Source organism: Oncorhynchus nerka, linkage group LG28 (assembly GCF_034236695.1).
Source record: "Oncorhynchus nerka isolate Pitt River linkage group LG28, Oner_Uvic_2.0, whole genome shotgun sequence".
NCBI lineage: Eukaryota > Metazoa > Chordata > Actinopteri > Salmoniformes > Salmonidae > Oncorhynchus > Oncorhynchus nerka.
The window spans coordinates 40,086,995-40,110,588 of record NC_088423.1 but is presented as its reverse complement, the minus strand read 5'-3'; the positions used below and the strand labels follow the sequence as shown (position 1 = coordinate 40,110,588).

Below are 23,594 nucleotides of genomic sequence, written 5' to 3'. Positions count from 1 at the left end.
GTGGTTGTAGAGGGTGCAACACGCAACACGTCAGTCCCTCAGGAGTTAATGTCAGTTGGCATTTCATAGCCGAGCATTCAGAGGTTGAGAGAGAAAGTTGAAATCAGCAGGTCCGGGACAAGGTAGCACGTCCGGTGAACAGGTCAGGGTTCCATAGCCGCAGGCAGAACAGTTGAAACTGGAGAAGCAGCACAACCAGGTGGACTGGGGACAGCCAGGAGTTATCAGGCCAGGTAGTCCTGACCTTATGAAATCATGAGTCTTCAGTAAAGACTTAAAGGTCGAGACCAAGTCTGTGTCTCTCACATGGATAGGCAGACCATTGCATAAAAATTGAGCTCTATAGGAGAAAGCCCTGCCTCCAGCTATATGCTTCAGAATTTTGGGGACAATACGTTTTGTGACGTTTTGTGTAGGTATGTACGGCTGGACCGAATCGGAGAGATAGGTGCTTTGTAGGTTAAAACCTCTTGCTTCTACTTGGGACGCTTGCGTCCAAACTAGAGCTCTGGAAATGCAAATGCGCTACGCTAAATGCTAATAGTATTAGTTAAAACTCAAAAGTTCATTAAAATACACATGCAGGGTATCGAATTAAAGCTACACTCGTTGTGAATCCAGGCAACAAGTCAGATTTTTAAAATGCTTTTCGGCGACAGCATGAGAAGCTATTATCTGATAGCATGCACCAATACACTACAACACAAAAGCACAGCAGGGGACGTAAACAAAATAATTAGCATTTCGGCGTTACACAAACCGCACAATAAAATAGAAAACAGTCATTACCTTTCACCATCTTCTTTGTTGGCACTCCTAGATGTCCCATAAACACTATTGGGTCTTTATTTCGATTAAATCGGGCCATATAAAGCCAAGATATCGTTATATGTAGACTGTGTGATAAACGAAAAAAACAGCGATTTCACAACGTAACGTCATTTTTTAAAATTCAAAAAGTAGACGATAAACTTTCACAAAACACTTCGAAATACGTTTGTAATGCTACTTTAGGTATTAGTAAACGTTAATAAGCGATAAAAATCATCCGTAGGCGATGTAAAAATCATTAGCTGTCGTCTTGGAAAAAATTTCACGATAGAGCTCTTCCAGAATGATCTGGGCGGAGACTGGAGGTAAGTGGTGCCCCTGTTTCGGTTCAACCAAGAATCAAAGATGATTCAATTCACAAGACTCTAGACAACATGGGGATGCTGTGGGAGTTGAATGCTCGGTCTTATCTAATTCGGCTCACTGTTAACAATTGCTGGAAGTGGTGCAAGGATATTTATTTCCATTTTCTGTGATCAGGTTTTCCTGCGCTTTCCGATGTAACGCACGTTATGTTATAGCCACAGTCGTGATTTAACCAGTTTTAAAAACGTCCGAGGGTTTCCTATCCACACATTCTAACCATATGAACGTACTATATTCCTGGCATGAGTAGCAGGGCTCTGAAATGTTGCGCGATTTTTAACAAAATGTTCAAAAAAGTAGAGGGTAGGAGCAACTGGTTAACAGTAAAACCTTGAAATCTGCCCTACCCTTAACAGGAAGTGAAGCCATTGAAGAGAAGCTAGCACTGGAGTAATATGATCACATTTTTGGTTCTAGTCAAGATTCTAGCAGCCGTGTATAGCACTAACGGAAGTTTATTTAGTGCTTTATCCGGGTAGCCGGAGAGTAGAGCATTGCAGTAGTCTAATCTAAAGTGAAAAAAGCATTGATTCGTTTTTCTGCATAATTTTTGGGACAAAAAGTTTTAGATTTTTGCAATGTTACTAAGATGGAAAAACGCTGTCCTTCAAATAGTCTTGATATGTTCGTCAAAAGAGAGATCAGGGTCCAGAGTAACGCCGAGGTCCTTCACAGTTTTATTTGAGACGACTGTACAACCATCAAGATTAATTCTCAGATCCAACAGCAGATCTCTTTGTTTCATGTGACCTAGAACAAGAATGTCTGTTTTGTCCGGGTTTAAAAGTAAAAGATTTGCCGCCATCCACTTCCTTACGTCTGAAACACAGCCTTCCATGGTAGGCAATATTCTAAATTGGTAGGCACAGGAAGTAGCAACGATTATTGAAATTATTCAATTACACCAAGGATACAACATGTTTGTGAGCAACCCGGTTTTGAGACTGTCTAGCAACGTGTGTGTGTGTGTGTGTGTGTGTGTGTGTGTGTGTGTGTGTGTAGTAGACAATTGAAAAGGCCATTAGTATAGAAATAGTGGTTGCATGTAAAAGCCATCATTTGTGTGTTTTCTATGATGTATGATGGCAAAGGAATACAGAGTGAGAAGGTGAGGCTGTAAAATGGACAGAGAGAAGGTCAAAGTGGGAGTGGCAGACAAATAAAGAGAGAGATAGAGAGAGGGATGCCCTGACCTCTCAGAAAAAGGTCACCAGCACTGGCCCTCTGTGTCCGAATGTTGAATGAAGGATTCTAGGGACCCTGAACTCCAATCCTCACCCTCTCCAGGGGCCCATAACCGCACCGAGGTATGTGTGTGTGTGTGTGTGTGTGTGTGCGCGCGTGTGTGTGTGTGTGTGTATCAGTGGTGTAAAGTACTTAAGTAAAAATACTTTAAAGTACTACTATTTGGGAGTATCTGTACTTTACTTTACTATTTATATTTTTGCATTGCATTTTACATTCCGACAGAAAATAATGTACTCTATCTTTTTTAAATAAATTTTCCCTGACACCCAAAATTACTCGTTACATTTTGACAGGAAAATTGTCCAATTCACAAACTAATCAAGAGAACATCCCTGGTCATCCCTACTGCATCTGATCTGGCAGACTCACTAAACACATTTTTTTTGTTTGTAAATTATGTCTGCAAAAAAAGTGCTGGTCTGGTTTTGTCATGCCCTGGTCGAAGTATTTTGTGTTTATCTTCATTTATTTTCAAAGGGTGTGGCATGGGTTTTTGTAAAATTGGGATTGTAGCTGTGTTCTGGTCTTTGTCACGTTCCCAATCAGAGGCAGGTGTTTATCGTTGTCTTGATTGGGTATTTAGGCAGCCATATAGGTTTAAGTGGGTGATTGTCCTTAGTGTCTTGATGTCCTTATTCTGTGTTGTTTTGTAGTTTGTTTGTATTTAGAGTGTTTGTATTTAGATTCGTGTTACGTTTGTTCATTAAACATGGATCGCAATCTACACACTGCATTTTCGTCCGACTCCTTCACCACATGAGAACCGTTACAGGTTTTCTTAATATAAGGAATTTGAAGTTATTTTTACCTTTGATTTTGATACTTAAGTATTCTTAAAAACACATACTTTTAGACTTTTTCTCAAGTATTATTTTACTGGGTGACTTTTACTTTTACTCAAGTAATTTTCTATTAAGGTATCTTTACTTTTACTCAAGCATGACAATTTGGTACTTTTTCCACCACTGGTGTGTGTGCGGGTGTGCGTGTGCATGTATAGGTGTGGACTTGCAAACATGTGAGCTTGTGTGTGTTTATTATGATGGAGTCCCCATGGGAGGAGGACAATTACTATCTGCACCTGCAGCCCATCAGGTGTAATAAAGTGAAATACAGTTGAGGAGATTATGGTGTTCAATATACATAGAGTGGGAGAGATTGTGTGCAATTGACTAGTGAGATAGAGAGAGGGTAGACAAAGAGGGCGCATCAGGAAAGAATGACAGAGCGAGAGAGAGAGAGAATGAGATAGATAGAGATGTGATTCGAGGTGCCCAAGGGTTCTGTAATTATAACAGATCTTCTGTAACCATGGGAACGTGACAGGGAGAGAGCAGAACCGCCCTCGTGATTCCCCTACATACACTACACGAGAGAAACACAAGAAGAGGTCTAATGAAGTGATATGAAGTTTTTTATTATTTTATTTTTTATTTCACCTTTATTTAACCAGGTAGGCAAGTTGAGAACAAGTTCTCATTTACAATTGCGACCTGGCCAAGATAAAGCAAAGCAGTTCGACCCATACAACGACACAGAGTTACACATGGAGTAAAACAAACATACAGTCAATAATACAGTAGAAACAAGTCTATATACGATGTGAGCAAATGAGGTGAGATAAGGGAGGTAAAGGCAAAAAAGGCCATGGTCGCAAAGTAAATACAATATAGCAAGTAAACCACTGGAATGGTAGATTAGCAGTGGAAGAATGTGCAAAGTAGAAATAAAAATAATGGGGTGCAAAGGAGCAAAATAAATAAATAAAATAAAACAAATACAGTAGGGAAAGAGGTAGTTGTTTGGGCTAAATTATAGGTGGGATATGTACAGGTGCAGTAATCTGTGAGCTGCTCTGACAGCTGGTGCTTAAAGCTAGTGAGGGAGATAAGTGTTTCCAGTTTCAGAGATTTTTGTAGTTCGTTCCAGTCATTGGCAGCAGAGAACTGGAAGGAGAGGCGGCCAAAGAAAGAATTGGTTTTGGGGGTGATTAGAGAGATATACCTGCTGGAGCACGTGCTACAGGTGGGTGATGCTATGGTGACCAGCGAGCTGAAATAAGGGGGGACTTTACCTAGCAGGGTCTTGTAGATGACATGGAGCCAGTGGGTTTGGCGACGAGTATGAAGCGAGGGCCAGCCAACGAGAGCGTACAGGTTGTAATGGTGTATAGTATATGGGGCTTTGGTGACAAAACGGATGGCACTGTGATAGACTTCATCCAATTTGTTGAGTAGGGTATTGGAGGTTATTTTGTAAATTGAGGCGGTTGAGGCGGAGATGATGGGGTTAGATATGTAGAGTGGGAGAGAATGACAAATGAGATACAGAGAGGGTAGACACAGAGGGCGCATCAGGAAAGAATGACAGAAAAAAAGGGATGTGATGTGAGGTGCCCAGGGGTTCTGTAATTATAACAGAACTTGTGGAACAATGGGTACCTGACAGGGTGAGAGCAGGACCCCCCTCGTGATTCCCTTACATACACTACATGACAAAAATTATATGGACACCTGCTCGTCGAACATCTCATTCCAAAATCATGGGCATTAATATGGAGTTGGTCCCACCTTTTCTGCTATAACAGCCTCCACTTTTCTGGGAAGGTTTTCCACTAGATGTTGAAACATTGCTGCGGGGACTCCATTCAGCCACGGGCATTAGTGAGGTTGGTCACTGATGTTGGCCGATTAGGCCTGGCTCACAGTCGGCGTTCCAATTCATCCCAAATGTGTTCGATTGGGTTGAGGTTAGGCCAGTCAAGTTCTTCCACAACAATCTTGACAAACCATTTATGTATGCATCTTGCTTTGTGTGTGGGGCATTGTCATGGTGAAACAGGAAAGGACTTTCCCCAAACTGTTGCCACAAAGTTGGAAGCACAGAATCATCTAGAATATAATTGTATGCTGTAGCGTTAAGATTTCCCTTTACTGGAACTAAGGGGCCTAGCCCAAACCTTGAAAAACAGCCCCAGACCATTATTCCTCCTCCACCAAACTTTACAGTTGCCACTATGCATTGGGACAGGTAGCGTTCTCCTGACATCTGCCAAATCCAGATTCGTCCGTCGGACTGCCAGATGGTGAAGCGTGATTCATCACTCTAGAGAACGCATTTCCACTGCTCCAGATTACAATAATGGCAAGCTTTACACCATTCCAGCCGACGCTTGGCATTGGGCATAGTGAGTTTAGGCTTGTGTGCCTAATCCACTCATTTGAAGGGGTGTCCATATACTTTTGTATATATAGTGTATCAAGCAGATGGTAATTGAAATGCTGAAAAAACAATAAAGGAAAGTAATGGTAATTGTTCTTAAATTGAAAAGGTCCCCTGTTAAAATAAGGGTCAATGTCCAATTAATGAAAAACGTTTCATTCGTTTTCGGAAATCTAATGAACCTCAAATGAACACCCTGCAGGCCATTCTAATATTTTGTTGTTACGTTGGTTAAAGAGCTAACCCATCACCCATAGAGACTAACTACTGTTGTTAGATAACCCAACTATTGGATAGCGCCAACCGACATGGCAGCATCGCAACTAGCGCTTAGAAAATGTTGCTTTATTTAGTTTTTTATGAACTATTTTTTTTACAATATTAGCTCAGGAAATGCTTTATGTCAGTCATTACATACAGCCGGGAAGAACTATTGGATATTTGAGCGGTGGTAACTCACCAGAACTACCAGCATTACGAACAGGAATACAACTTCCCTGGAGCAGATCCTTTTTTACTCTCCCCAGAGCAATTGAACTTATTCCAGAGGCCGATCCAAAACATCGTCGGCGGAGGAGAGGCACTCGGGGCCTGCTGGTTCGACTTATGAGGCGCGCACACCAACAACCTCTTCTGAGTAAATTACTCACTAATGTTCAGTGTTTGGATAATCTTTGGGATAGGCGTGCTGCTAGCGCCCCACCTCGACAACATCCGGTGAAATTGCAGAGCGCGAAATTCAAAATACAAAATTTGTCATAGTAAACATTCATGAAAATACAAGTGTCTTACATTGTTTAAAAGCTTAACTTCTTGTTAACTTCTTTGGCACTGTGGGGCAGTATTGAGTAGCTTGGATGAATAAAGCGCCCAGTGTAAACGGCCTGCTACTCAAAATATGCATATAATTAGTAGATTTGGATAGAAAACACTTTCTAAAACTGTTTGAATGATGTCTGTGAGTATAACAGAGCTCATATGGCAGGGAAAAACCTGAGAAAAAAATCCAACCAGGAAGTGGGAAATCTGAGGTTTGTAGTTTTTCAAGTCATTGCCTATCCAATTTACAGTGTCTATGAGGTCATATTGCACATCCTAAGGGTTCCACTAGATGTCAACAGTCATTAGAACCGTGTTTCAGGCTTCTACTGTGAAGGGGGAGAGAATAAGAGCTGTTTGAGTCAGGTGTCTGACAGAATGCCTTGAGCTCAGTCAGGCGTGTGCCAGTGAGAGTTAGATGCGTTCCTTTTCATTTCTAAAGACATAGGAATTGTCCGTTTGAAACATTATTGAAGATGTATGATAAAAACATCCTAAAGATTGATTCTATACATCGTTTGACATGTTTCTACGAACTGTAATGGAACTGTCGTCTGAACTAAGTGCCTGCGCCGTGTGAATTTGGATTTTTGAACTAAATGCACAAACAAAAATGATGTATTTGGACATAAATTATGAACTTTATTCAACAAAATACACATTTATTGTGTAACTGAGATTCATGGGAGTGCATTCCGATGAAGATCATCAAAGTTAAGTGAATATTTATAACGCTATTTCTGAGTTTTGTGACACCTCTCCTTCTTTGGAAAATGGCTGTATGTTTTACTTTGATTTAGCGCTGACCTAACATAATCGCAAGGTGTGCTTTCGCCGTAAAGCCTTTTTGAAATCAGACACTGTGGCTGGATTAACGAGAAGTTTATCTTTAAAATGGTGTATAATACTTGTATGTTTGAGGAATTTTATTTATGAGATTTCTGTTGTTTTGAATTTGACGCTAGCGTCCCACATATCCCAGAGAAGTTCATCCAATCCTTTGTCAGATTTCAAAAAGGCTTTACGGCGAAAACACATCATGTGATTATCTGAGGACACCGCCCCGCATACAAATGCATTACAAACATTTTTCAAACAAGCAGAGGCAACACAAAAGTGAGAAATAGAGATAAAATAAATCACTTACATTTGAAGGTCTTCCTCTGTTTGTTTGCAATCACAAGGGTCGCAGCTACATAACAAATGATAATTTTGCTCCGAAAAAGTCCTTCTTTATATCCTAAAAAAGTCTGTTTAGTTGTCGCACTTGACTCAGTAATCCACTGGTTTCCCTCGTTCATAATGCATACAAATTCATCACAAAGGTTACCAATAAACTTTGTCCAAACGAGTCAAACAATGTTTCTAATCAATCCTCAGGTACCCTAATATGTGAATAAACAATACAATTTAAAAAGGAGAATAGTATGTTCATTACCGGAGATAAATAACGAAGTGCACGCCCTCACCGACGCGCGCCACAATACTACAGCCAAAATGGGAGCCACCTGGAGAAATTACAAATTTTAGCTCATTTTTCCAAAAACAACTGCAATCTGGGAGGTATTCCATTGATATTCCCATAGACACCCATAGACAAAACAAATTCTGGATGGATTCTCCTCGGGTTTTCTCCTGCCATATGAGTTCTGTTATACTCACAGACATTATTTTAACAGTTTTTGAAACTTTATATGCATATTCTAGCTTCTGAGCCTGAGTAACAGGCAGTTTACTTTGGGCACCTCAGTGATCCAAACTTCCGAATACTACCCCCTATCCCGAAGAAGATAACAAAGTTTATAAGCTTAGCGCAAGGATTTCTTTCCAGGGAGAAATCGGGGCCTGTAACATACCAGCAGGATTCTCAGTACATCGCACAGAACGGAATAAATATCTCTCCAGCAAGCAGTGTGATTATCGACTCATGGTGCAATTCTAGGAACATACAGGAACTTAAGTCATGTTGTTCACCCGACCTATAATACCTCACAATTAAATGCCGACCATATTATCTCCCAAGAGAATTCTCCTCCGTCATCGCCAAGGCCGTTTACATCCCACCTCAAGCCGAAACCTCAACGGCCCTCAAAGAACTCCACTGGACTTTATGCAAACTGGAAACCACATATCCTGAGGCTGCATTTTGTTGTGTCACCGAAGCTACCAAGGCCTGTGGGCTCTCCTTCTTCGATGTGAGTTAAACAATTAAACATGGTAACCCTTGCAGGGCCGCCGGTCCAGATGGCATGTCTAGCCGTGTCCTCAGAGCATGTTGGCTGGTGTGTTTACTGGCATATTCAATCTCTCCCTATCCCAGTATGCTGTCTCCACATGCTTCAAGATGGCCACCATTGTTCTGGTACCCAAGAAGGCAAAGGTAACTGAACATAATGACTATCTCCCCATAGCATTCACTTCTGTCATCATGAAGTGCTTTGAGAGACTAGTCAAGGATCATATCACCTCTACCTTACTTGCCACCCTGGAGCCACTTCAATTTGCTTACCGCCCCAATAGATCCACAGACGATCCAAACGCCATCACTCTGCACACTGCCCAATCCCATCTGGACAAGAGGAATACCTATGTAAGAATGCTGATTATTGGCTATAGCTCAGCGTTCAACAACATAGTACCCTCCAAACTCCTCATTAACTTCTCTAGGGTAGGGGGCAGCATTCAGAATTTTGGATGAAAAGCGTGCCCAGATTAAACTGCCTGCTACTCAGGCCCAGAAGATAGGATATGCATATAATTGGTTTGATTTGGATAGAAAACACTAACGTTTCCGGAAATGTTAAAATAGTGTCTGAGTATAACAGAACTGATTTGGCAGGCGAAAACCTGAGAAAAATCTATCCAGGAAGTAGGATTTTTTTGTTTGAAGTTTTCTATTCATTGCCATTACAGTATCCATTGATTTTGGACTCAAATAGCATTTCCTATGCCTTCCACTTGATGTCAACAGTCTTTAGAGATTGTTTCAGGCTTGTATTCTGAAAAATGAGGGAGTAAGAGCAGTCTGAATGAATGGACCCTGCAGTGTCACATAGCTTTTTCGTGTGCACGACCGAGAGAGTGCCATTCTTGCCAAGGTTGTTTACCTTTTATATTGACAACGTTATTTTCCGATTTAAATATTATCGATTATTTAGGCTAAAAACAACCTGACGATTGAATATGAACATCGTTTGATATGTTTCTATGAACTTTACGGATACAATTTGGATTTCTTGCCTGCCTGTTGTGACTGCGTTTGAGCCTGTGTATTACTGAAGAAAACACGCAAACAAAACAAAAGGTTTTTTGATAAAAAGAGACACTTTATCAAACAAAACAAATGTTTATTGAGTAAATGAATGTCTTCTGAGTGCAACCATATGAAGATCATCAAAGGTAAGTGATTAATTTTATCTCTATTTCTGACTTGTGTAACTCTTCTACTTGGCTGGTTACTGTTTGTAATGATTTGTCTGCTGGGTGATTTTCTCAAATAATCGTAAGGTATGCTTTCGCCGTAAAGCCTTTTTTGAAATCTGACACCGTGGTTGGATTCACAAGAAGTTAGTCTTTAGACCTATGTAAAATACTTGTATGATTTTTGAATTTTTATAATGAGTATTTCTGTATTTGAATTTGGCGCTGTGCAACTTCACTGGATGTTGGCCTGGTGGGACGCTAGCATCCAACATACCCTAGTGGGGTTAACTTGTTATTGCTGCAATCCCATTAACAGGATAATTGTCATCAACAACCGCTGAATTGCATAGCGCTATTACTAAAAATATTTATATTCATGAAATCACAAGTGCAATATAGGAATACACAGCTTAGCCTTTTGTTAATCCACCTGTCGTGTCAGATTTTGAAAATGTGCTTTACAGCGAAAGCAATCTAAGCTACATTCAATGAATATTACTAAAAATATTTATATTCATGAAATCACAAGTGCAATATAGGAATACACAGCTTAGCCTTTTGTTAATCCACCTGTCGTGTCAGATTTTGAAAATGTGCTTTACAGCGAAAGCAATCTAAGCATTTGTGTAAGTTTATTGATCGCTCGACAAGCATTCAAATAAAATCATTTACCTTTGAAGAACTTCGGATGTTTTCAATGAGACTCTCAGTTAGATAGCAAATGTTCAGTTTTTCCAAAAAGTTTATTTGTGTAGGAGAAATCGCTCCATTTGTTCATCACATTTGGCTGAGAAAAACCCCCAAAAATTCAGTCATTAAAACGCAAACTTTTTTCCAAATTAACTCCATAATATCGACAGAAACATGGCAAACGTTGTTTAGAATCAATCCTCAAGGTGTTTTTCACATATCTATTCGATGATAAGTCACTCGTGGCAGTTTAGTTTCTCCAGATGCACTATTGTAAAGTGGCTGTTCCACTGGATGTCATAAGGTGAACGCACCAATTTGTAAGTCGCTCTGGATAAGAGCGTCTGCTAAATGACTTAAATGTAATGTAAATGTCTTAAATGTCCTCTCTTCAAAATGGAAACATGCACGCTCCTGGAGATTACGCAATAGTTTCGACGGAGGACACCGAGCGGACACCTGGTAAATGTAGTCTCTTATGGTCAATCTTCCAATGATATGCCTACAAATACGTCACAATGCTGCAGACACCTTGCGGAAACGACAGAAAGTGTAGGCCCATTCCTTGCGCATTCACAGCCATATAAGGAGACATTGGAACAAAGCACCTCCAAAATCTGGGGCATTTCCTGTTTGAAATTTCATCTTGGTTTCGCCTGTAGCATCAGTTCTGTGGCACTAACAGATAATATCTTTGCTGATTTGGAAACGTCAGAGTGTTTTCTTTCCAAAGCTGTCAATTATATGCATAGTCAAGGATCTTTTCGCGACAAAATATCTTGTTTAAAACGGGAACGTTTTTCATCCCCAAATTTTTATAGCGCCTCCTAATGCATAACTACACTTAGCATCAAGTAGCTTGGTCACGAAAATCAGAAAAGGAATCAAATTAATAATTTACCTTTGATGATCTTCAGATGTTTTCACTCACGAGACTCTGTTACACAATAAATGTTCCTTTTGTTGCATAAAGATGATATTTATATCCAAAATACCTCTGTTTGTTTGGCGCGTTATGTTCAGAAATCCACAGGTAAGAGCTGTCACGACAACGCAGACAAATTCCAAATAGTTTCCGTAATGTCCACAGAAACATGTCAAACATTTTTTATAATCAGTCCTCAGGTTGTTTTTAAAATATATAATCGATAATATATCAACCGCAAATGTCTTTATCAGTAGGAGAGGGAAAAGCAATGGCTACCCAAACTTTGTTGAGCGAGCAAAACTCATGCGACCACTTGACGCGATGTTATCGTTCTGGCTAATTTTTCAAAATAAAAGCCTGAAACTATGTCTGAAGACTGTTGACACCTTGAGGAAGCGATATGAAAAGGAATCTGGTTGATATCCCTTTAAATGGAGCAAAGTGAGGCTACAGAACATGGGGTTTTCAAAATAGAAACCACTTCCTGTTGATTTTCCTCAGGGTTTCGCCTGCAATATCAGTTAGGTTATACTCACAGACAATATTTTGACAGTTTTGGAAACTTTAGAGTGTTTTCTATCCAATACTAATAATAATATGCATATATTAGCAACTGAGACTGAGGAGCTGGCCATTTACAATGGGCACCTTTTCATCCAAGCTACTCAATACTGCCCCTGCAGCCATACGAAGTTATGCTCGTGGCCCTTTGTCTGAACCCCACCCTGTACAACTGGGTCCTGGACTTCCTGACAGGCCGTCCCCAGGTGGTGAAGGTAGGAAACATCACCTTCCCTCCGCTGATCCCCAACACTGGGATCACACAAGGGTGTGTGCTCAGCCCCCTCCTGTACTCCCTGTTAACTCATAACTAAGTGGCCAAGCACGCCTCCAACTTATTCATCAAATTTGCAGATGACACAACAGTAGTAGGTTTGATTACCAATGATGACGAGACAGCCCACAGGGAGGAGGTGGGGGCTCTGGAAGTGTGGTGCCTGGAAAACAGCCTCTCATTCAACATCAACAAAACAAAGGAGATTATCGTGGACCTCAGGAAACAGCAGAGAGTACACCCACCTATCTACATCGCTGGGACTGCAGTGGAGAAGGTGGAAAGCTTCAGGTTCCTTGGCATACACATCACTAACAAACTGAAATGGACCACCCACACAGACAGAGCCTCTTCAACCTCAGGAGGTGAAAGAAATTTGGCTTGTCACCTAAAACCCTCCCAATTTTTTACAGATACCCAATTGAAAGCATCCTGTCGGGCTGTATCCCTGCCTGGTACGGCAACTGCACCGCCCGCAACCACAAGGCTCTCCAGAGGGTGGTGCAGTCTGCCTAACGCATTACCGGGGGCAAACTATCCACCCTCCAGGACACCTACAGTACCCGATGTCACAGGAAGGCCAAAAAGATTATCAAGGACATCAGCCACCCGAGTCATTGCCTGTTCACCCCACTATCATGCAGAATGCGAGGTCAGTACAGGTGCATCAAAGCTGGGACCGAGAGACTGGAAAACAGTTTCTATCTCAAGGCCATCAGACTGTTAAACAGCCAACACTAGCACATTAGAGGCTGCTGCCTATAGGCATAGACTAGGAATCAATGCCACTTTAAGGAATGGAACACTACTCACTTTAACCTCTTGCTTCTACTCGGGACGCTTGCGTCCCAACTAGAGCTCTGGAAATGCAAATGCGCTACGCTAAATGCTAATATTATTAGTTAAAACTCAAAAGTTCATTAAAATACACATGCAGGGTATCGAATTAAAGCTACACTCGTTGTGAATCCAGGCAACAAGTCAGATTTTTAAAATGCTTTTCGGCGACAGCATGAGAAGCTATTATCTGATAGCATGTAACACCCCAAAAGACCCGCAGGGGACGTAAACAAAATAATTAGCATTTCGGCGTTACACAAACCGCACAATAAAATAGAAAACATTCATTACCTTTCACCATCTTCTTTGTTGGCACTCCTAGATGTCCCATAAACACTATTTGGGTCTTTATTTCGATTAAATCGGTCCATATAAAGCCTAGATATCGTTATATGTAGACTGTGTGATAAACGAAAAAAACATTGTTTCAAAACGTAACGTCATTTTTTAAAATTCAAAAAGTCGACGATAAACTTTCACAAAACACTTCGAAATACGTTTGTAATGCAACTTTAGGTATTAGTAAACGTTAATAAGCGATAAAATTCATCAGGAGGCGATGTAAAGATCATTAGCTGTCCGTCTGGAAAAATGTCCGGCTAGAAACTCAACGAAAATATCCGGTCCTAGACCTGAGGAGATACGGTGCCCTGCATGTGTTTGACCAAGAAAAAACTCGAAGTGAAATGACAAGACTCTAGACACCGTGTGGAAGCTGTAGGTACTGCAACCTCAGTCAATTAATTGTGGTTCACCTTTATCAATGGGTTCAAGTAGCGCATGGATATATTTTCCCATTTTCAGTGATCAGTTTTTCCTGTACTTTTCGATGTAAATGCCGTTCTGGTAAAGCCACAGCAGTGATTTAACCAGTTTTATAAACGTCTGAGTGTTTTCTATCCACACAGACTAAGCAAATGCATATACTATATTCCTGGCATGAGTAGCAGGGCGCTGAAATGTTGCGCGATTTTGAACAGAATGTTCAAAAAAGTAGAGGGTCGACTTAAGAGGTTAATAATGTTTACATATCTGACATTAGTCATCTCATATGTATAAACTGTATTCTATACTATTCTATGGTATCTTAGTCACTTAATAATGCTTACATATCTTGCATTACTCAACTCAAATGTATATACTGTTTTACTATACAATTCTACTGTATCTTTGTCTGTTCCGCTTTGACATTGCTCGTCCATATGTATATAGTCTTAATTCATTCCTACTGAGATTTGTGTGTATAGGGTATATGTTGTGAAATTTGTTAGATATTACTTGTTAGATATTACTGCACTGTTGGAGATAGAAGCACAAGCATTTTGCTACACCCCCAATAACTTCTGCTAATCATGTGTATGTGAACAATACACTTTGATTTGATTTGTTCTTAACCCTCATATAAGGTGACTGCCAGCCTATGCAAATCATCAGACCTCACCACGGCCACAAATTATTGGGCTCCAACCGTGTTTTCACTTCAAAGGCTGTAGTGTTGGTACCCTGGCCATGTCTTAGGGACTTGGGTTACAGAGAGGGGAGATCACAGACAACTATTTCCTCTGATAAATAAATAATAGGAGCTCATTAATCAGCATCAAACTGATGGCCACATCCAGAAATACGATGCTGTAGCAGGGAGATTCTGGTCTTTAATAGCGCCCGTCAACGCAAGACCCACACCCCATTAGCCTTCAGGAGCTTGGGTATGTGAAGTCCATCATAGAAGGTTTAGTCTGCTCTGTCATGAAATGTGAAGGAAGAGAGGAGGCCTTACATTGGATGTAGCTATTATTTTATAATCTGTTCTGTTTTTTCTCAGAGCTCAAACTCTCAGAAAGAGAGATGATGTGAGGATGTTGTAAACCTTTGACCTCTCTAAATAGATTTTTATTTTCATTTCATGTAATGGACATACACAAAATAGTTCAAATTGGTGAAGTGAAATGAAATAAATAACTTGTTTCAAAAAATTCAAAAAAGTTTAAAACAGAAAAGTGGTGTGTGCATATGTATTCACCAGCTTTGCTATGAAGCCCCTGAATAATATCTGGTGCAACCAATTACCTTCAGAAGTCACATAATTAGTTAAATTAAGTCCACCTGTGTGCAATCTAAGTGTTACATGATCTCAGTATATATACAGCTGTTCTGAAAGGCCCCAGAGTCTGCAACACCCCTAAACAAGCGGCACCACCAAGCAAGCGGCACCATGAAGACCAAGGAGCTCTCCCAACAGGTCAGGGACAAAGTTGTAGAGAAGTACAGATCAGGGTTGGGTAATAATTTTTTAAATTTTTACTTTGAACATCCCACAGAGCACCATTGCATCCATTATTAATAAATGGAAAGAATATGGCACCACAACAAACCTGCCAAGGGAGGGCCGCCCATCAAAACTCACAGACCAGGCAAGGAGGGCATTAACCTCTGTGAACCACCCATCCTGGATCCAGTATAATTGTCATCAGCAACGCTGAATAGCGTAGCGCCACAGTCAAATAATATTACTAGAAAATATTCATATTCATGAAATCACAAGTGCAATATTGCAAAACACAGCTTAGCCTTTTGTTAATCCACCTGTCGTCTCATATTTTGAAATTATGCTTTACAGCGAAAGCAATACAAGCGTTTGTAAGTTTATTGATCGCTCGACAAAACAATATGTACAATTAGCATCAGGTAACTTGGTCACGAAAATCAGAAAAGCAATCAAATTAATCGTTTACCTTTGATGATCTTCGGATATTTTCACTCACAAGACTCCCCGTTAGACAACTGTTCCTTTTGTTCCATAAAGATATTTTTTATATCCAAATACCTCCATTAGTTTGGTGCGTTATGCCCAGGAATCCACCGGAAAGAGCGGTCACGACAACGCAGACAAAAATTCAAAATTATATCCATAATGTCCACAGAAAAATGTCAAACGTTTTTTATAATCAATCCTTAGGGTGTTTTTCAAATATCTATTCGATAATATATCGACCGGGACAGTTGGCTTTTCACTAGGACCGGGAGTAACAATGGCCGCCTTTCTCTTTTGCGCACAACTCACTCTGAGAGCCCCCACCTATCCACTTACGCAATGTGGTCGTTCACGCTCATTCTTCAAAATAAAAGCCTGAAATTATGTCTAAAGGCTATTGACACCTTAGGGAAGCCATAGAAAAAGGAATATGGTTGATATCCCTTTAAATGGGCAATAGGGATGCATAACAACGGAGAGGTTTCAAAAACAGGGGCACTTCCTGATTGGATTTTCCTCAGGTTTTAGCCTGCAATATCAGTTCTGTTTAACTCACAGGCAACATTTTGACAGTTTTGGCAACTGTAGAGTGTTTTCTATCCTAATCTGTCAATTAAATGCATATTCTAGCATCTGGTCCTGAGAAATAGACCGTTTACTTTGGGAACGTTATTTTTCCAAACATAAAAATAGTGCCCCCTAGCTTCAAGAGGTTAAAGATTGCTGTACACCAGTGGAACCCATCCAACTTGAAAAAGCTGGAGCAGTTTTGCCTTGAGGAATGGGCAAGAATCCCAGTGGCTAGATGTGCCAAATTTATAGAGATATACCCCAAGAAACTTGCAGCTGTAATTACTTTAAAAGGTGGCTCTACAAAGTACTGATTTGGGGTAGTGAATAGTTATGCACACTCACGTTCTGTTTTGTCTTATTTCTTGTTTGCTTCACAAAAAAAATATTTTGCATCTTCAAAGTGGTAGGCATGTTGTGTAAATCAACTGATACAAACCCCCCCAAAAAAACATTTTTAATTCCAGGTTGTAAGGGAAGAAAATAGGAAAAAATACTTTCACAAGCCACTTTACCTCCTGGGAATTATTTGTCTTACATTTATTTTTTTTCCTCCCTTTTTCGCCAAAGGAGGCCATTTTGCACCATTGTGTAAGCACGGCATTACCTCAATGCCCTGTGGGATTATAGATATTGTGCATATTCAGCTATATTTTCCATTGTTTTATACGAGTGCCTTGGAGGTTTGTGTACTGGTGTTATTGTTTGAAGGTTAAAACCTCTATAGGATAGGGGACTGTTGCGTCCCACTTGGGCAAAAAAAACAGGGAAAATTTAGCGCACCAAATAAATGAAAAATGATATAAAAATCTAACTTTCATTAAATCACGGTGTCCTGCGTGGAAATTGGTGCGTAAAACTCAGCTACTAGTATTTTTCCATGCGATTCTGAGAACAAGGCAAGCTTCCAGGAACGGCATTTCAATGAAGAGATATATGACAAAACACCTTGAGGATTGATTCAAACAACGTTTGCCATGTTTCAGTCGATATTATGGAGTTAATTCGGAAAAAAGTTTGACGTGTAGGTGACTGAATTTTCGGTTTGTTTCGGTAGCCAAATGCATAGTAACAAAACGGAACGATGTGTCCTACACAAAGAATCTTTCAGGAAAAACTGGACATCTGCTATGTAACTGAGAGTCTCCTCATTGAAACATCTGAAGTTCTTCAAAGGTAAATTATTTTATTTGATTCCTTTGCTGGTTTTTGTGAATATGTTGCGTGCTAAATGCTAACGCTAAATGCTAAGCTAGCTATCAACACTCTTACACAAATGATTGATTTTCTCTTGTTCAAAAGCATATTTTGAAAATCTGAGATGACAGGATTGTTAAGAAAAGGATAAGCTTGAGAGCAGGCATATTTATTTCATTTCATTTGCGATTTTTAGAAATCGCTAACGTTGCGTTATGGTAATGAGCTTGAGGCTGTAGTCAGGAACCCGCATGCGGGGGGGGGGTGTAGTATGAAGTTAAAGGTCCAGCCAATTCTTTCTAAATATCAAACAATATAACTTGTAAGAAAGTGTTACATTTTAACACTTTGGGAGTTAACCTCTTCAGTCGACCCTCTACTTTTTTGAACATTTTGTTAAAAATCGCGCAACATTTCAGCGCCCTGCTACTCATGCCAGGAATATAGTACGTTCATATGGTTAGAATGTGTGTATAGGAAACCCTCGGACGTTTTTAAAACTGGTTAAATCACGACTGTGGCTATTACATAACGTGCGTTACATCGGAAAGCGCAGGAAAACCTGATCACAGAAAATGGAAATAAATATCCTTGCGCCACTTCCAGCAATTGTTAACAGTGAGCCGAATTAGATAAGACCGAGCATTCAACTCCCACAGCATCCCCATGTTGTCGAGTATCTTGTGAATTTAATCATCTTTGATTCTTGGTTGAACCGAAAGAGGGGCACCGCTTACCTCCGGTCTCCGCCCAGATCATTCCGGAAGAGCTCTCTCCTGAAATTTTTTCCAAGACGACAGCTAATGATATCTACATCGCCTACGGATGATTTTTATCGCTTATTAACGTTTACTAATACCTAAAGTAGCATTACAAACGTATTTCGAAGTGTTTTGTGAAAGTTTATCGTCTACTTTTTGAATTTAAAAAATGACGTTACGTTGTGAAATCGCTGTTTTTTTCGTTTATCACACAGTCTACATATAACGATATCTTGGCTTTATATGGCCCGATTTAATCGAAATAAAGACCCAATAGTGTTTATGGGACATCTAGGAGTGCCAACAAAGAAGATGGTGAAAGGTAATGACTGTTTTCTATTTTATTGTGCGGTTTGTGTAACGCCGAAATGCTAATTATTTTGTTTACGTCCCCTGCTGTGCTTTTCTGTTGTAGTGTATTGGTGCATGCTATCAGATAATAGCTTCTCATGCTGTCGCCGAAAAGCATTTTAAAAATCTGACTTGTTGCCTGGATTCACAACGAGTGTAGCTTTAATTTGATACCCTGCATGTGTATTTTAATGAACTTTTGAGTTTTAACTAATACTATTAGCATTTAGCGTAGTGCATTTGCATTTCCAGAGCTCTAGTTGGGACGCAAGCGTCCCAGGTAGAGGTAAGAGGTTAAAATTCCAAACCCAAATTTGCTTTGTGTACTGTATATCCACAAAGATAATTAATAATTAATTTAATTTGTAAAGCGCTTTTCTCAAACCCAAGGCATAGAAGAAAAAAAATGTATATATTTTTATGAAAATAATAAAAACAATAAAAAACAGACCATTGTAATCAGACAACAATCAAAGCTGTACACCGGTGTTGTCAAATCCGGTGGACAGGAGAACAGAATTAGAATAGGTCCTTGAAAGCTTTTCTGAACAGCTCAGTCTTTAGCTGTGCCTTAACTTCTTGATACTACCCATCCCGCATGTGGGAGCGTAACGTAGCCTCAAACTAATTAGCATAACGCAGCGGACATAAATCTTCCTAGAAAATGTTCCTATTCATGAAAATCACAAATTAAATATATTGAGACACCGTTTAGCCTTTTGTTAATCACACTGTCATCTCAGATTTTTAAAATATGCTTTACAGCCAACGCTAGACAAGCATTTGTGTAAGTTTATCATGGCAGCCTCAAGCAACATTTTCACGGAAATAAGAAAAGCAATCAAATTAAATAATTTATCTTTGAAGAACTTCAGATGTTTTCACTCAGGAGACTCCCAGTTAGATAGCAAATGTTCCTTCTTTCCAAAAATATTATTTTTGTAGGCGAAATAGCTCCGTTTGGCTGAGAAATCGACCGGAAAATGCAGTCACTACAACGCCAAACTTTTTTCCAAATTAGCTCCATAATATCGACAGAAACATGGCAAACATTGTTTAGAATCAATCCTCAAGGTGTTTTCCACATCTATTCGATAATATATCCGTCGGGACAATTGTTTTCTCATAAGAAGCGATTGGAAAAATGGCTACTTGTGTACTTTACACAAGATTTTCTGCCGGAGCCATGTGGTCCCTTACGGCTATTCTTCAACATAAATGCGTAAAAAGACATCACAATGCTGTAGACACCTTGGGGAATACGTAGAAAACATACGCTCATTCGTAGCTCATTCACAGCCATATAAGGAGTCATTGGCATGAGGCGGTTTCAAAAAATGCGGCACTTCCTAATTGGATTTTTATCTGGGTTTCGCCTGTAACATCAGTTCTGTTGCACTCACAGACAATATCTTTGCAGTTTTGGAAACGTCAGTGTTTCCTATCCAAAGCTGTCTATATATATATAGTATATGCATAGTCGAGCATCTTGTCGTGACAAAATATCCCGTTTAAAACGGGAACGTTTTTTATCCAAAAATGAAAATACTGCCCCCTAGTTATAAAAGGTTAAACTAGGCTAGTGGCTCTGCAGCCTTGCCAGTGAATGGAAGTGCATTCCACAGAGGAGCCACACAACTGAAAGCATTATCACCCATAGTTTTTAGTGTGCTATGTGGCTGCTGAAGGGAGATGGACCTGGAGGAGCGAAGGGTGCATGTGGTAGGATGAAGTCAGACAGATACTTGGGTCCAGAGTTGTACTCTAGATGGACTTTAGATGTGCTAACAGCCTTGGTTGTTAGCCACCATATTGTGTTCTCTGCATAATTGAAGTCTGTTTGAATTAGCTGTTTGATTTAGTGTCTCTGTATTGACTTCATTACATAGTTTCTTCGGATAGCCTTATGTATTCATTAGTAGAGTATATTTGTCTTTGCCTAGTCATCACAGATGCTGTTATAGAAGTCTGCTTCGGAGACTGATTTCCAAAACTTTCTGAAAATATTTTAGATTCTTTGCAGCTTTTGCTTTTGTTTGGCAAATTATTATTATTATATTATTATTATTATTCAATTATTTACATTGTATCATCGTACAGAAGGTAAATTCATTTAGTTTTGATTTCCCTCATAGCGCTTCAATACTCTGCAAAAACACACACTCATACAGTACAGTGTGTGACCGACCGGCTTGATTCGGTCTTATATAGCAATGGTGTTTTTTACATTGGATAAAAGTAGAGTCTCAGAGCTAGAAACTAGTATATCATACACTACAGTTGAGGAACAATGGGAAAGGAATTCTGCTTTGAAAGTTGATAAACTTGTAACTTCATTTTTGAGAAAAAATTTTTTGTACCTAATGGAGAGCTCTTCTTTGTGTACACCCATTAAGCATCGTTCACACCCTCTTAAGCTTTAGCCCCACCCACCTCTAAGGATTCACATGTGAGGCTATGTACTAAATAACCAAAGATTTCAAGTCTAAAGGCTGGATTATAGCACGGATGTGTTCGTAAATTTAATCTGCAGTGCCAGAGTGTCTGGGCATTCGTAAACTAAGAGCGATGCCAGATTGTCCGTTCGTAAATTCAGAGCGTTCATAGCGCACCCTGGACTCTCTGGCCGAGTAGTAAGGTTGATCCGAGCGTTCTGACCCAACAACAGTAGTCAAGCACCCAAGCTAACTGGCTAACGTTGACAACCGTGCTAGATACTTCCAGCAATGAAAGATACTTCCAAATGAGAGAGCAGCTCACTTTGACCATTTTACTCACCCTAGCAGAGCTAGTTAGGCTGTTTATCCAGAGTGTTGGTGACTGCAACTGTGCTGCTGGCACCAATTTCATTATGCTTTTTTGCCTAAATTTACTGACACCTGCCATACTCAACAGGTGTTAAGCGTTCGTAAATTCATCAGTTATTCTGCGTTCTGGCACACTCAGATGAGAATGCTCTGAAATCAAAGAAGATAACTAGAGGGAATTTATCAGCTACTAGAGGGAATTTATCAGCTACGTGATATCTTTCAAAAAACCTGCGCTAGAAAGGATTACCTACACATACTGACCAGCTCATGTTATGAACAGAAGTGTGCTACTGTACATGGCAGATCAATCCGAACTCATCTCTCGGCATGTCCAGCACACTGATTACCTCAGACAGTCATGGCTTGCGGGAAGGTTTCTTGCTTTTTCCATGGCTAAACCAACTTGGCTCTTGATTAACAATTTTATTAGTATTTACAGATGGCATACAAGTTTGCTATTAAGGCACATGAAAGTTCACATTCCAGAAGACATTTCTGCCCAAAAACTTATTTTGATTTAAAAAAGGTTTACATTCAATTGGAATTCCCGTGAAGTGTCGCGCGACATATGTCTCGTTTTCTGAAACGAGTCACGTATGTTTGTTTGCTTATGCACACACACACACACAACTTGTTTTTTCTCTCTGTTTTTGTTTCCAGACCGCCACCACCACAGTGAACATAGTGGTGACTGATGTCAACGATAACAACCCTAAGTTTGATCTGACCCTACCCAGAAACCTCACTGTCCAGGAGGAGGAGGCAAACATGTTTGTTGGTCAAGTCACGGTAAGCACATCTGATGGAATAAGGATGCACACAATATGAAAGTATGTTTTTTGAAATTCACCTGAATACCTTGAATGTGAATATGAAGAATAACAACCTTACTTTCTCCTGACATTTCCTAGCATTTCCCTTCTTTCTACCTTTCTACCTGGCACAGCTTTACTAAGCAGGCCTTCTTTACCATTTATCTAACCCAGCTACTCCCAAAGTCCCACAGGTGTCCACAGCAACGCATGTGGCGATAACTCCGACAGGCTCTAATTGACTGGAATAGAATTTCTTTTCTATTTGGTTGGGATCATTATTTTGGTTTGAGCTGCACCCTGATAAATGAGGAAACATGAAGTGTTAAAGGGCAATTCCACCACTTTTCAACCTCATTTTAATTATCTCCAGCACAGTATCAGTGTCTACATACCGTTTTCTGAAAATGGCGCATTTCTACGTTTCTACTTTGTTTCACTTTTAACTTTGTTTGGAACATGGGGTAAGTGTATTTTTCAAAAAACAGCAACAACAAATGCTGAAAAAAAAACAAATATACAGTTTTCCTAGGCATGACCATGTTGCATCAAGACCATGTTTAAAAAAGAAGAAATACAAACTTCCATGACATTTGCATCAATTAATGATCTGTGGAATGATTACAGTTCTGCAGAGGGATATGATGAGTAGGTCAAACTACCACTAAATTGTATATTCACCTACACTGTGCCATAGCAGATCAGTGAATGACAATTCACAGAAAATAAATATTTCTTTTTAAAGTGCTAGAAGGGAGATAAGGTTCATTTCTATGGGAACGGGAGCTCTTTGTGTTGCATCATGCTGACACACATTCTAATCTGTCTTTACAAATGTCACAGAAATGGATAGGGGAAGTAATACATGTATCAATAGCATACGAAACAAATGCATCGGTGCATTTTATACAAAAATAAATCTGTTTCTTCTCCATGGGCTATTTAAGTCTGACCCTTGAGTTCCACAGTTCTGCTGGTTGTTATCCTTCTGCTGTAATCAGGGACTGACTCAGACCTGAGACACCAACTTTACTTGACACCCAGCATCATAACTGCAGGTTGGCAGGTAGCCTAATGGTTAGAGCGTTGGGCCAGTAACCGAAAGGTTGCTAGATCGAATCACGAGCTAATAAGGTACA

The 23,594-nt window shown here is 39.9% G+C and overlaps 1 protein-coding gene across 1 annotated transcript in view; it reads left to right on the top strand.

The window, feature by feature from the left end:
• The window catches only part of LOC115113224 (protocadherin-15-like), a 186,219-nt gene that overhangs the window by 40,718 nt on the left and 121,907 nt on the right, over nucleotides 1-23,594 (top strand). Inside the window, exon 7 of the mRNA XM_065012551.1 lies at nucleotides 22,304-22,432. Coding sequence (XP_064868623.1) covers nucleotides 22,304-22,432 — 129 coding nt within the window. The remainder of the gene's footprint in view (nucleotides 1-22,303; nucleotides 22,433-23,594) is intronic.